General features: G+C 36.3%; 1 protein-coding gene across 1 annotated transcript; it reads right to left on the bottom strand.

Moving 5' to 3' along the window:
* Positions 1–9,252: 9,252 nt before the first annotated feature.
* LOC121417718 (techylectin-5A-like) lies at positions 9,253–16,096 on the bottom strand. Its single transcript, XM_041611452.1, has 3 exons — positions 15,914–16,096; positions 14,957–15,218; positions 9,253–9,521 (listed from the first exon to the last, which is right to left on the bottom strand). The coding sequence occupies exons 1-3, from the start codon at positions 16,094–16,096 to the stop codon at positions 9,253–9,255; spliced, it is 714 nt and encodes a 237-aa protein (XP_041467386.1).
* Positions 16,097–16,267: the final 171 nt, after the last annotated feature.

Below are 16,267 nucleotides of genomic sequence, written 5' to 3'. Positions count from 1 at the left end.
GTACTGGGACTAACACATTCACTTCACGGATGAATCACTTTTATTCTGTTTGAAGATATGTGAGAATAATATAATAAACAAGCAGCGAATACCATTTTCAAGTGCAGTTAACCTAATTTCACTTCCAACCACTACACTAAGTTTCTATTTAAATATCAGTCTGGGACCCGTAATGCAAATGTTAGCGATCAATTGCTATATGAGATGACCTATCAAGACTACCGTTGCATGCGCAACTTGCTCAGTAGACTGATTAGGAACCAATCAGAATTGTTCTTTCAAAAACTCCGGTGTTGATTTAACACCAGCCCGAAATCTATATGTGTCCACACCAGAAAAAATTGAAACAACACCAGTTTCGAATCTAACCGATGCTGTTTTAATACTAATTGGTGTTGAATAAACACCTATCTGGTGTTAGACCAAAACGAAACTGGTGATGTTTGACACTTCTCTGGTGAGGACATATAAAGATTCCGGGCCGCGGTGTTAAATCAACACCGGAGTTTTTGCATTGCAGGTATTCGCTAACATTTGTGTTACGGGCCTCTGGTCCTGTTTGTTTGTCCTTTTTTCAATAGTTTTATTTGGGTCGGGGGTTGGCCCATCCGCCCCTCCCCATGTCCAGGCAGACTTCAGATATTGAAGAGTACAAAACTTCTGGTTAAAATGCGTATCAGATCAACGGAACAAACAAATTGTGAAATACACTTGACTAAAAAATTGGATCAAATTTTGTCAATTGATTACAGTAATTCAGTTAAAGGACAAGTCCACCCCAACAAATCATTGATTTGTGTTATGACATTTTAAAGTTGTACTTAATTTCACAAAAACAATTATATGCACATCCTAGTCGGTATGTAAATGAAGAGACTTGATAACGTCATCCACTCACTATTTCTTTTATATCTTATTATATAAAATATGGCATAGTCTAATTTTGTCCTCATTTGATTTGATTTGATTTGATTTTATTGATTTCCGTTTCACAACATAAGAAATATAACATGATAAGGTCGAAAATACTGCAAAACATAATAGATATATATAACATAATCTTAGACTTAAGGAACATGATTTAACAAATAAAAAAAAACCTAATATGACATTTGTATTTGAAAGTAAAACGGAGGGTCTTGCCGAAAAAAGCCAAGCTTGTACAAAAGGCAAGACCCTAAATAAACTTAGTTTCATTACACACAAAAAACACTGAGTCGTAATGATATGTAGAGCTTTTGTTTACAAATAAATACAAACAGCATTAAGGTGGAAGGGGGGGTAGGGGAAGAAGAGGGGAGGGATAGAGAAGTGCAGTGCACATGACGTAGAAAGAAAGCGGGCAGCAGGAGCAGGTACTTTGGCTAATTACGATTTTAAAAAGAAAAAAGCAATAACAAATTATACATGTATATGTATATAATATGAAAGCATACAATACACATATACATTAACGCCGAGAATATAAAGAAAGAAAAAAAAACAGTTATTCAGCATGACCTGCTTGCAACGAGTATTGCAAAATTAACATTTTTTTCAGTTTGCGTTTAAAAATATGTATATTAGGGGATTCTTTAAAATCTTGAGGCAGAGAGTTCCAGTAGGCAGGCCCGGAGAAGACAAATGAATTCTTTGCAAATAAAGTTCTTGTTAAAGGAAGGTGATAATATTGTCGTTGCCGTGTTGGGTAGCAGTGTACTGATGCATTTTTTTGGAACATATTTGAGAAAATAGTGGGGAGATCCTCCTTGCTTAATTTGAACATAAATTGGCTAAGTTCAAAGAGATATATGTCACTTACTTTGAGAATGTTGTTTTCAAAAAATAAGGTATCAGTATGTGATCTAAAGTGTGTTTGAAAAATTATTCTTAAAGCTTTTTTCTGGAGAAGTAGTATTCTATTTAGTTGTGTTTGTATTGCACATCCCCAGGCAATTATTCCGTAATTAATATATGGTAGAATAAGGGTGTAGTATAATGTTAACAAAGTTCGAGAAGGGAGAAAATTTTTTAGTTTATTAATAATTCCAATGTTTCTGGAAATTGTTTTACATATACTATCAATATGAGGCTTCCAAGATAATTGTTGTCAATAAGGACACCCAAGAATCTGGTAGTGGAAACATTATTAAGAACAAAATTATCGAAGAAAATACTGTCTGGTAGAGTATTAATTTTATTGCTAAAAAGCATGTAGTTTGTCTTCTGGTGATTAAGTGAAAGTTTGTTGGCCTTGATCCAATCTGTAACATTTGTTAGTTCAGAATTTACGATTCTAACGAGTTGATTAATATCATCATGGGAACAAAAAATATTGGAGTCGTCAGCAAAAAGTATAAATGAAAGCAAATCTGATGTATTTTTAATATCATTGATGTAAGTAATAAAAAGAAGTGGGCCTAGTAGGCTACCCTGGGGGACACCGCACGTAATTGGAAGAGTAGATGAAATGCTATTATTAACTGATACAAATTGGGTCCTGTCAGTGAGGTAGCTCCTGAACCACTCCAAGGCCATCCCTCTAACTCCATAATGACGTAGTTTATGAAGAAGAATTTCATGGTTTATAGTGTCGAAGGCCTTGGAGAAGTCCAGGAAAATACCAACAGTATGACAACTATTATCGATGGAAGTGGTGACCTTATTAATAAATGACAAAATTGCGTGGGAAGTACTATGGTTTTCACGGAATCCAAATTGGGAGTTTGAAAAAATGTTGTGTAATTTGAAAAAAGCACTTGTTCTGGTATGGACAAGTTTTTCGAGAATTTTAGATAATGAGGTTAGTAAGGATATCGGACGATAGTTGGAAACGAGTTGGCTATCACCCTTTTTGAACAGTGGGATGACTTTGGAGATTTTCATTTTATTTGGGACCCGTCCAGTGCTAAGAGAGGTGTTAAAGATATGTACCAATGGGTCAACGATGGCTGCAATAATTTTTTTTAGTAGAAAGTTAGGTATTGCATCGTACCCCGGACTTTTCTTATTCTGTAGATTGCGAACTATATTTATTATTTCCATTGGATTAGTAGGATTAAAAAACATAGAATTTGGGTTAGGGTCATCGAGGAAATCGGAAAATGATTTGTTAGCTCGAGGTATATTTTTAGCCAAGTTGTTGCCAACATTTGAAAAATACAAATTGAACTCTCCCGTGATTATGCTACTGTCATCTGTGATAGTATTGTTTGACTTTATTTTTGTGATTGTAGAGCTTTTTTTCTTTTTGTTCAGTACGTTATTGATAATCTTCCATGTATTTTTCATATCATTCTTGTAGATGTTCAATTGAGAAGTGTAGTATTCCCTTTTGGCGATTCGTAATAATGTGGTAAGGGTGTTTTTATAACAAGTGTACTTAGAACGAGAGTTTTCGCTTGGTTTAGAGATGTATTTATAATAGAGGTTATTTTTACGGTTTATAGATCGTAAGAGAGATTTAGTAATCCAGGGATGTATTGGGATTTTTTTATAATTTGATTTTCGGTTGGTAATAATAGGAACATGGGTATCTAAAGAAGACGTTAATTTGGTTATAAAAGAGTCGTAGGCTACATCAACGTCTGTGGAGTCAAAAATGGTCGACCAGTCTGTATTGTCTAAATCATTAATTAAACGGGAAATGTTATCATCGGTTATTTTACGATAGGAAGTATTATATGATTCATTCTTAAAAAGTTTATTTTTAGACAACTTCGCAAAAATTGACAAGTAAAACAACAATTAATTACCTGAACATGTGGAATTAACATTGTTTGATACTATATGGCTCAGTCAAGTTGGTCCTTATATTGTCAATCTATAAAAAATGATATATTTTATAATGCAAACAATACAAAACAAAAAAATAGCGAGTGAAGGACATCATCGACTGTCTAATTTGCATATCATTGAATTGTGCATACAACGTTTGGTGAAAAATTAACAAAACTTTAAAATTTCATGGCTTTCTTATTTTACATCAGATTTTGATAAAATTGTCAGCGTTATGCTAATTTGATTTTCTCTATTTATTCAAGTCAAAATTTTTCTGGGGTGGACTTGACCTTTAAATTGACTGACCCTGCCAGTCCGCCTGCCAATCCAGTGCGTGCTCAATCCACATGTGTTGTATTACATAGTACACTGCAAAAACGCCATCCTGATATATTTATGGGAAACCACTGTGTGTTTTGGCGGTTTGTTCGTTAGGATAACAGCAGATAGGCATTGAAGTAACTATACGATTGACATAGTTTCAGTTCAATCCTTACACTAATTAAAGATTTAATAAAATATATTTTTACAGTTTTATTCGTATTATTATAACAGAGATGGTAATTTTTGCGTGCGTCTGACGTCACATTTTCGTTCGTGCGAAGGGTTCGCACCCCTGCCCATTTCTCAGCACAATCAAGATGATCAATTAATCTGAATGAAGTAGTAGTAGTAGTAGTAGTAGTAGTAGAGGTAGTAGTAGTAGTCGTAGTAGTAGTACCACTACTACTAGTAGTAGTACTAGTACTACTAGTAGTAGTAGCAGACTGCAAAATACCAGTGTTCAGTTAATTTAACACCATTATCCAGTGTTGATTTAACACCATCTCGATATCTATATTAGAAAACACCAGAGAGGTGATGAAACAACGCCAAACTGGCGATAGGCTAACACCATATATGCAATTAAACACTAGTCAGTGTTAAACCAGTGTTTCAACACTTCCGTGGTGTTTCGATTTAGATACCGGCCTGTATTTGCAGCGTAGTTATAGTAGTATTTCTTTCTGTATTGAAATACGATGGATTGCCTACTTTTAGATCATTTCTTGGGAGGACAATTTCATTCAAGAGGTTTCACAAAAATATATTGTGGATAACGAATATTTATTGTATAAGAGCAGAAATTTGTGATTTGGTGCGATATCTTCCATGTACAAATGGATCCGACATACATGTACAATACCCCTATAACTTTCTTGTTTTATGTCAAATTTGATCTCATACTTTTACCGACCATTTTCTATGATTTTTTTCTATTCAAACAAACCAACCTATTCCACCGGCTTTATTCTTTCCCAACAACTATTAAAACTAATAACAAGATTTAATTACATGTTAGTTTACAGTAATACTTTACATTCAATCCACATCAGATTTCGAAATTGAACATTTGCTGCGCAGAGAAGTATGGTGCCCCTAAGAGGACTTTTTTTTAATTACTACTAGGATTATCTCGGGGTTGCTATCATTATCATCATCTCTTGGGAACCCCGAGATAATCCGAGATTTATAAAAAAAAAGGGCGGGAATGCGCTCCATGTTATGTCCTCTTAGGGGCTCTCAAGACATGATAGAGAATAGAGTAATATTTCACTGCAATATCTTAATATTATAACCACACTACATCAGAAAGCGTGTGTAAATACATTATAGTCGATCACCTAAACTGATTAATTTGCTTTCTTTTTTTTTGCTTTGATTAGATAATCCGTTTTAACAGTGGCGTTGTGGCCAGGGGCGGTATTCTGAGGTTATTTTATCTTTAAAATATTTCATTTTATCTCTTAAAATGAAATTGGTATTCTGAGATGACATTTTATCTCTCAGACAAAATTTACAATTTCATCTTGTGTATAAATTTTATCTTTCGTAACTATAGATGATACGCAATAGAACAGTGCCTGCGTAGACATACCCATCGCGTATCTGGGTATTGCAACACGGATGATGTGCTTGCGCCCAAGTTACTTTGAAGAAAAAAATAAAATAAACTTAAAAGAGGGTAGGGGCTATTTTATCTCTGCGACGTTGATTTCACCAATATTTCTACGTGAATTAACCCCAAATGTTGACATGAAAATGAAAAAAAAGTATATATTTGTTGAGAATGACACTTTAACTTTAATCACAAAGTATTTCGTAAGACTTGTCTTGACTAATATTGTCTTTTCAAATTATGCTTGAAAAGATGCGATATAGACTTTGAAAAAAGATGCGAGTATTGTTTTTTTAGTTAAAAAGAAATCTCTGTAAAGACGTGCAAGCGTATAGTGCAAGCGTATTTGAAGTCAATAAATTGACGCAATCTCACCCCCTTGGCACACCTCCTTGCGGAATGGATTTCAATAGGTTGAGTGACACGAGAGAGCTATAAAAGTGCATTTCTAATCGGATATTGATTAAAGAGTAGGTGTGTCTTACAGTGTCTTAAAATGAAGATAAAATTGTTCTCAGAATAACAATTCGGAGAAATTTGAAGGGTATCTTATCTCACTGACTTTAACGGAGATAAAATATTTTATTTTATCTGAGATGAAATGGATCTCAGAATACCACCCCAGGTGCTTAACAGGGCGTATCGCGTAAAATTCATAAAAAGTTACAAGCGAATAGAAATTTCGACATTCCTACATTGTATTTCAAAAATTCAAGTTTTGTGATTATATATACACAACAAAAAAAGTAAGTCCCCCCTAAATCAAATTGCTGTAACTTTTGAACCGAATTAGTTTGAGATATGATATTTCATAGGTGGTTTTCTGAACTCATTAAGCAACTCCTGGGGAAAAATGAGATCGATCGGTGGAGTCATGCATGAGTGATTAAAGATTGAATTAAAAATGACCATTTTTAAAAGTCACAAGAGTCGTTTTTCAGGTGAATTTTTTGGTGTTATGCTGTTTTACTGTCCATCATTCAACAACTTCAGACCAGATTTTGATATCGTATGTTCATGGTTGAGTGAGCACAATGTATTGCAGGGGCTGCAGAAGCGGGGGGGGGGGGGTGGGCTTCAGCCCCAACTTTTTTCCAAAAGCATGTACAAAAATGTAAAAATGACCATGCGGTTTTGATTTCTTTTGCATGATCAGCCCCCCCCCCCCTGACTTTTGGCTCAGTCTCCCCCCCCCCCCCCTCCCACTTTGAAAACCGTTCCGCGGCCCCTGAATTGTGACGTATCATCATAGGGGTTTACGGTAGTATCCTCTACAACTTGTTAGATCATGTTAAAATTTGAAAATTTTAGTGGCTCCCCCAATTATAGGCCCCTCCCCATTTTAAAATTCTGGATCCACCACTGATTTGTCCATACATTCAACTGATCCTGAGAAATTGTGAGGAAAAGAATACATTTATGCAGTATAAAGAGTATTCATTCCTAAGTTTTCGATTGTGCTCGCTCAACCATGAAAATGTTTAAAATTCGGAAAGTGTGTGGTGATAGAAATGATGGATGATAAAAACAACAGCAATTAAAGTCACATTTGAAACCGAATTTGCCCCAAATAATCACTTTATTATCCTTTAAAATGTGTCAGTGACATTGAAAATACCAATTTTCCCACTTTGATGCGTGCTCACTCATCCATAAATAAACAAATCGATTTCATTTTTGCACAGAATTTTGCCCATAGGTTGATAAACATTACTACCAAACGACATTGCTAAAGACAGCCTTGAAAAAAAGTTCCACCATATTGAATAAGGGGTTACTTATTCGTAAACATATGCACCCATAATGTACACAAGTCTATGAGAGAAGAAGTCAAAATTTTGAAATGAGGGTTTGTTTCATGGACGGTTTTTGTTACTTCTGCCAACAGTTATTTCATGAAACTTCGCACATGGCTTCAGAGTAACACTATCCAAAAGGTGCGCACACCAAAATAACAATTCGATAGGGCACAGAGTGGGGCCAAGGCCTTGAACTTTCTTCTCATTTGCATAATTTTCGAGTATTGTGTGTTCACTGATGCATTAAACATCGGGATTTTCACAAAAATCAAATCAAATGAACTATGCAAGAGGTTTGTGACAGATATTCGTAGTTACAAATTGCATTTTTTCCACTAACGTAAAAAAGAGCTTATCACATTCCACATGTTCATTCAAGCGTGAATGTTTAATTAAATGCCTTTGAATCATTGAAGCATGTTAATTGGTCATAAACACAACGAAAAAGTTGAGAAAAGATCATTTTCAGGTACCAAAATGAAACAATACTTGCCTATGATATTTGAAAATCGTATTTTTTGTTTTCAATTAATGTTCATTGAACCGTGAAACGATGAATACTGTTGCAGAAACTCTTCCCCAAAATAACTGTCATCATATTCGATCATTTTTATTGATAGAAGCGTGTAAAATTACCAATTATAGCAAATTTTGACTTGTGTTTATTCAACCGTGAAATTTAGCCAAAAAAGTTGTGTCGTCCTTTAGAAAGTACCTTTTATAAGCCTTCTGACTATTTTTTGTGATGAGAATGTGGAATAAGTTCCAATGAAATGGAATCAAAGTCATGATATTTGGCTTGTGACTTTTGAAAAGTGACATTTTTGCCTTCTGACGGTGCTCACTGAAGCATGACGTAAAATACGTCCATAACATTTACTCAAAGGGTAGCTTATAAAATTACCTACACGCTCATGTAAAAATATATCAAAAACTCGCATTGGTTTGGAAATTATTGATGTTTGTTTAAGGGGGGACTTACTTTTTTTGTTGTGTATATATTATAATGAATTCTGTATAGGCATGTTTTTGCACATAACTTGTCCATGGTTAGTGCGCGAGCGCGCGTGCTGTAAATTTTGATGGAGGCTAATTCCGTTATTACTTGTCGTAGAAGGTTGATCAAGGTATCGAATTACTCAGAGTTTTATTATCGATGCATTAATATATACATAAAAAGCGATCCCATGCTCTATAGTGCCGTTACGCGCGTAACCGTGCGCACGCGCAATTTTTTGAAATGCTGAAAATGACCTGAATCATACTCTACTTTGGTCAAAAAGTGATTTTGAGCATTTTAGAATTTTGACGCGCGTACGCGTACGTCGTGACCTTTACATGACCTTTGATGACATGGACAGTTGACCCTTGACCTGAAGTTAATGTGATGTAAATATTGTTGATTATTCTAATTTTGATAATGAAGATACGATTGATAATGTGAATTTACAAAATGGCGTCTAGATGACGTCATGGTGACTTTTTGACCTTGAACTTGTTTCATACAGATGACATAATTCACCATAACTGATGACATTTTGAAGAAAATTGATGATGTAGATTTTGACATTTTGTGGTAACAAGAAAAGGGCGGAAAAATAAACAATAGATAAAGAAATAAATAAAGAAGAAAAATTAATAGTTGATCTGTCGATTGACAGATCACCTAATAATAAATAAAGAAATATATAAAAAAGAAAATCCGTACGAAATTGATAGTTGATCTGTCGATTGACAGATCGCCTAATAAACTCTTCAAATTTGGGTCGAATCTTGATTGGGTCGAATCTTCATCTCGCTCATCTTCATAGAGAACTTTATATTCCAACCGCCCCACGCGACACCGTCACCGTTAGCGTTTCGGTACTGACCGTGTAAATACTTCCCGTTGAGATTAGATAAAATGCATTTATTGAACCACCACCCCGACCTGTATGAGCGTCCACAACTTGATTTACAGCCAAGGTTATTATTGCAGTCTGCTGTGCTAAACGTATGCCCGTTGTGATAATTAAGGCCGTTTCCTGAAGAAAAAAAAGAACAGAATTAGAATTAAAATTTTGTGTTCCTAACTCTGGATGAAGAACCGTCATCACTCATCTTAATCACCCAACCCGAACCTCCACAAATATTCATTTAGAAAACCCGGCCAAGAACAGCTCTTGCCCATAGATCTATTCGACATACTGGCCCCGACATTTAGAATTCCCTTTCTATTTATATTCGTTCATGCCCAACAAAAAATTCCTTCAAGAGGCAAGTTAAAAATTTCCTTATTTCAAAATATGAAACGCAAGGCTGATAATAATGTCATGTATGTTTATTACCACTGCATGGTTACATAATGTACCACCACACATAAGAAATTCATTACTTTTGTTATATTGTTTATATTTATTATGCAAACAAAATACTTTACGAACGAGTCTTCGTTATCAAACATGTCTTGTTATATATTGTTAAAAATTATCATCATATTTCTCTCTTTCTATTCAGTTCTTTCTTTCCCACTCTGTTCTTTTCACCCCTCACTCTATCTCTCTTGCTCTTCTTTTTACTCTTTGTTGATGTTCGCATCATTGAATATATTATTTTAGCCAATGTATAATTATGTATCTTTGTATTCTTTTTTCTCATGAAACATCATTTTCAAGCTCTTAGAGCTTAAGATGCTCCATTCATGTGTATATATATATGATTATACTAATATGAATATAATGCAATGTTTAAAATGACGTATATATATGAATAAAATCAAATCAAATAATAATAATGATAATAATAATACACATCATTTTACTATGCGCCATCTATCTAGTAAACTATTCCTAGGCGCAGAGGGATGGAGGGATTACGGGAAGAAAACAATTACATTAACATACAGTATTCAACAAAAGTAAGAAGAAAACAGAAAGGATTTTAAATACTTTTTAAATGCATAAGCGATTCAATTGTTCGGATCCCCAGTGAAAGAGCATTCCAGAGAGATGGAGCTGAAGTGGCAAATGCCTTTTCTCCTAGGGTTAAATTTGTTCTCTGTACATTTAGCTGTTTGTTAGTGAAGGAACGGATATTTCTTGCGGGTGTGTATTTTGAGATTAAGTTTTGAAGGTATATAGGGGACAGACCATGTAATGCTTTCCATGCGTGGAGTAAGATTTTGAATTCTATCCTTTTGAATACCGGTAACCAGTGAAAACTTTCAAGAATTGGAGTGATGTGGGTAAAATGAGATGTTCCACTGAGGATTCGAGCAGCAGAATCTTGAGCACGTTGCAGCCTGGCAAGTTGATACGATGTAGTCTTAAACAATAAAGTATTTCCAATTCAATTCAATAATGGTTTATTTAAAACATGCCTCGCAGCCAAAGGCTGAATAAAAACATGTGTACAATTTACAATAGAAAAAATGCTTAAATACAAACATGCAATGATATAAAATTACTAGAACTTCTTATTGTAATGCAAGGAAATAAATTGTTGAAAGTAAATTAAATCATAATTGTATTGAACATAATAAATATTAAGTATGCAAATTATAAACACTATAATGAGGCACATTGTACATGCATGAATAAAAAGTATTAGAAAAGAGAAGATGGCTAAGGATAAAGACAGCATAGGGAGACAGACAGAAAAAGTGAGTAAGGGGAAAGGGTAATTAAACGGAGATATATTAGAAAGTACAGAGAGAGGATGGGTCAGAAAAATGAAGATTAAACAAAAGGTATGCATGTATGACAAGAAATTATGTACAGAGAAGACTGAGTGTGCCAAGGCGTAGAATAATCAATACGAGATAATACATATGAGTGAATCACAGATGCTGCAACATTAGGTGAGAGAGACTTCCTAATGCTATGAATATTACGTAATTGTAAATATACCGATCGGCACGTAGCAGTAATATGTGATGACATTGTTAACTCTTCAGAGTCAAAATGAACTCCGAGATTCCTACAACTGGACAGAGATTGTACTGCAACACACCCTATACGTATTGACTTAGTACGAACTTTAGCACCCAGGCTTTCAGAGGCAAAAATCATGAATTCACTCTTATCGTCATTCGATTTCAGTTTGTTCTCAATCATTCATGCCCTCATATCATCAATGCAGGCTACAAGTTTACATCTGGAAGTGGCCTCACTTAAAGGATTAGATGGATCGAACGATGTGTAGAGTTGGGTGTCATCTGCGTAAAGATGTATACTGATGCCGTGTGATCTCGCAATCTTGGCAATAGGGCTGGCATAAATGGTAAAGAACGACGGGACCAGAACGGATCCCTGCGGCACGCCGTACAGAAATTTAGCTACAAATGACAAGCAATCACCCGGATCTTAACAATCTGCGAGCGGTTGCTTAGATACGAAGAAATCCATGCAAGTGCAGATCCAGTCAATCCTGTCGAGCGAAACCGTCTGATAAGAATATCTCTGTCGATTGTGTCGAAGGCCGCCGACATGTCGAAAAAAACCAAGAGGACAGCCCTTTTCTGGTCGAGTGATCGGATTATATCATTGTGAACATTGGTACGGGCAAATTCGGTGCTATGATGTTTCTTATAAGCTGACTGTAATGGTTTACTAAGATCATTAAGATCTAGATGATCTTGAAGACACCGAGCAACAACTATTTCCAAGACTTTGGAGATAAACTTCAGATTAGACACTGGTCGATATTCCTTTAGGTTGTCAGGGTCTAGCCTTGCCTTCTCGGAAGTAGTCGAACAACTGCCTCCTTGAAAGAGTCAGGAAAAATACCTGTTTCAAGTGACTTATTAACAATTAGTGTTATGCTTGGCAGAATAAGACGTAATTTTTCTTTTCAAAATCCAGGTAGGAATTGGATCTTGTGTGAACTACAAGTGTATGAATAATCCTTTTTGCTGATCCTCAGAAGCCAAGTCAAATGTGTCAAGAAGTTGGCACTTTCAGCAGAATGATCAGTTGTTATATTTGTGCCGGTCACCACTTAAGCATCAAATCCTAATTAAATATCCTTTATCTTTGTAGAAAAGTATAGGCAGAACTTTTCTGCAAGTTTTTGGTCCTTTCGATGCGTAGAAAGAATAAATTTGACGCGCTTTTCAATCATCTTGTCTATAAACCTATACACTTCTCTTTGACCACAGCACTCAGAGATCTCTTTCTCATAATAAAAGGCTTTTGCATGTTTTATCATTTCCAAGACAACCTGGCGTTGAGTATTGAAGCACTGTCTTGCCACTTCAAGTCTAGTCTTTTTCCACCTCCTTTCGAACCTCCTCCTCAGCTTTTTGGCTGCTATAATCTCTTCTGAATACCAAGGATTTGGCGGGTGTGTAGCAATAACACAACGCTTAACAGGGGCAAGCTTATTGAGAATGTCTGTTAAAGAAAAATCTCAGACAAGTCTAGGTCTTCAGCAAAGGCATTATGATCTATTGCCTACAGTTTTCGGTACACCATTTCTTTACGACCTGGGGAGCGTTTCATGAAAGGACTTGTCAGACGTTTTATCCGACATGTCCCATTTTATCCGACAGTTACCATAGGAACAGTGCCTCTCAGCCAATCAAAATCATGGAAAGATGTCAGATCTGACAGCTTGTCGGGTAAAAATATTGATGAAACGCTCCCCTGATATGGGCTTACAGATCTGAAGATCACAGTGCACTGCCGCATGATCACTAAGGAAGGTAGAGACTTCTACTGACCTAACAATATCATCATCACTTCTACATAAGATGAAGTCCAATATGTGCCCACTTGTATGAGTATAGTCACATACATTTTGAAGAAGGTCATGAGACTTCATTATGTCAGCAAATTTCTTGGTGTCAGAATTCGCTCGGTCAACCCCGTGTATATTGAAGTCACCAGCTATCACAAGCTTAGGAGAAGTCGATAAGACAGACAAGTAATCAGCAAAGTCCTTAAGAAACATTGATGTTGTTGTCCTGTTCCTCCGACTGTATGGTGGCCTATAGATTACTACCAACTTAACAGAGACCGACGAGCAATCAGGCGAGATATCACAGTACATACTTTCAAAACAGGCAAAAGTATGAGTCGATGACGATACGAGGTTGAGTGAGTCTTGATGGAGAATGCCAATTCCTCCTCCAGTACGATTCAGACGAGGGGTGTGCTGGAACTTATATCCTAGAAGCGTAAGATCAGCTATGACTTTATTGTGCGTTCCGTCATTTGACAACCATGTCTCTGTTAAACAGACAACATCAAAATCATGTTCAATAAAGTGATCAGTCAAAAGATCAGTCCTATTACCAACAGACTGTGCGTTGAGAAGACAACCTTGCTGATCTGCCCCTGGTCACCTTCATCTGGTCTTTTAGTTGATAAGGAGTTAGGTTCCATCGGAAGAGAATTTCTTTTCCTATTTCTTTTGACACCACGTCTGGTCCCTCTCACCGTGTGCTTCTTAGCGTTGATACGAAGGGACTTCACATTGGTCCACACATCAGGGGAGAGGTAGCCAGTATGATCAAGGTCCAAAAGGGCTGCCCTGCTGTAATGTATTCTTTGCGGAGTTCCCAATTCATCATTCCTTTCACATTTCAAGCCATCTTTATCTTTATCTTTAGTTGGGGAAATATGACCCGGTTGAGTAAAAATTTCCTTTAGAAAGTTTTCGAAACACGACGCGGATGCCCTCGATCTACATCAACGCACCAATTCCTTTGAAAATGCAAGTCAAACTTGAACCGCACGAATTATTCCAATATGTCGTTGTCCAGAGTCGGGAGACGACGTTGCTGTCCCGGTCCACCAACTTTCGACAAAAGCATCTTTAGCACTTCATTGTGATTTGACTTGCATTTATAAAGAATTTTTTGCGTTGTATCATATCCTTAGTAAAAAATATTAACACCAATGACTGCTTCAAGAAAAGAAAACAAAGTAGATACATGCTGAGGAAAGAACTGAAATATGAACAAGTTACGTGCAAAACAAAGATATTTCAAAATAGTGCAATACTTTTTACGAATAATCTTTTAAATTCACAACGTATTAATTTCATTCTCAATTTGTCTGTTTAAAATCTTTTACCAGTCTTTTACCTTTACTCTTACTTTACCTCATTATTTTAATGTTATCAATGCTTTTTTCTTAAGATGTTTTTTATTAATGTGCTGAATTTTAGGAATGGCAATTTTTAATCAATATTATAAACAATTTTGATTAATGAATTAATTTGATTTTTAGAATTTATTATGCAATTTATTTTCCTCATAATGTCTGTATGTATATAACGGTACCATGCTATAATTATTACTTGTATACATTCTTTTAACTTGAAATGTACTATGTTGGACAATTATTGTATTTGTAAGCATGCTAAAATTTCAGCCATTGGGCTGCCGCCATGCATGCAATTGAACTTGTCAAATGAATACCATGATTGACTTGAGAAGAGCGGCAGGGCAGATTGTGAAAACGGTCTGTAATACCTGCGTTACCGGAATAACCCCTGACGGTCAGGATGAAGAGCAATGTTTCATTGCCAATGTGAAAGAAGCCGTAATTTGCATATCGAGTATTCCCTTCGAAGTCTGCCAGATCGACCCGCAGTTCGTAATTCCGCTGACTCGACAGTCGATGAATCAGATCGTTGCCTAGCCAGTGCTCGGACCCGATACTTCCGAAACCGATCGTGTAGTCCAACCAGTTTCGGTTGAAATCCTCAGAACCATCTATTCTACGTTGGAAAACCTTTTTGTTTCGGAATGAAAGGCAATCATCAAAATTTAAGTAATATTATACACATCAAAATAATGACGGCCCTATAAAAGTAATAAATAATAATAATCTGCTGTTACAGAGCGCTTAATACATCGGAACGACGTGTCTAGGCGCTTTACAGATATATTATTACCCCGGTCATCGGATTCAATCAGTCATTCCCGCACACAACGTGTGCACATCCTCCACTCCCTTGGGAGTATTCCAGTCAGTCGCCGGTGATGCGCACACAGTACTGGACAAGCTACAATGACTTTAACATCCTACCGGGTACCCTTTTAGCACCTGGGTCGAAAGTGACAATGTGTGGACTAACGCCTTGCCAAAGGACGCCAGACCGTGGTGGGATTCGAACACACGACCCTCTGTTTACAGGGCGAGAGTCAGAACCACTACACCACGGCTCCTCTACAAACAAAAAAAGAATTTGTTTATTTCATAGTTGTTCAGTGTTTCATGCAGGCCTATCGCAGTTCCATCAAATAATTATAGGCTATGCTAACCTCTAAAACAAAATAAACCCTAATCCCAATTATTGACATTGTTCTGAACCAAACTTTATATAACAATCCTAAATCCAACCCAATATACCCTCTTAGATATCAAGACCTGAGCAAATGACGTCGAGGAAAATGTTGTGTCACCGGTATAGGTATTCCACTTACCGTCCAACCGCCCCCATCAGTCTCCATGTCACAGTACACATTGGTATACTTCCCAAGGTATATGGCATAGACACCGCTGACGTTCGCCCCACTTCCCTGGATGTCCGCGCAGTCGACAGGTTGGCCAGGTGATGGACTTGTTTTCTCATCTTGAAAAGAGTAAGTTAAAAGATATCCAAACATAGCTGCTCAAAATAATGCTTTTAAAAGCATACAAAATGGAATGAAATCGCAATCATTAACCATGTGATACTGAATGAGACACCAACTGAGAATCATTTCATTCGTCCCGAATAATGTTCTTTTCCCAAAGGAAGCACGTAATCAAAATTTTCAATCAGTGTTGCCAGGTCT

This window comes from Lytechinus variegatus, chromosome 6, assembly GCF_018143015.1.
Source record: "Lytechinus variegatus isolate NC3 chromosome 6, Lvar_3.0, whole genome shotgun sequence".
In the NCBI taxonomy this organism is placed as follows: Eukaryota; Metazoa; Echinodermata; class Echinoidea; order Temnopleuroida; family Toxopneustidae; genus Lytechinus; species Lytechinus variegatus.
Note: the sequence above shows the minus strand (reverse complement) of the source record. Positions and strands in the feature narration are given on the sequence as shown.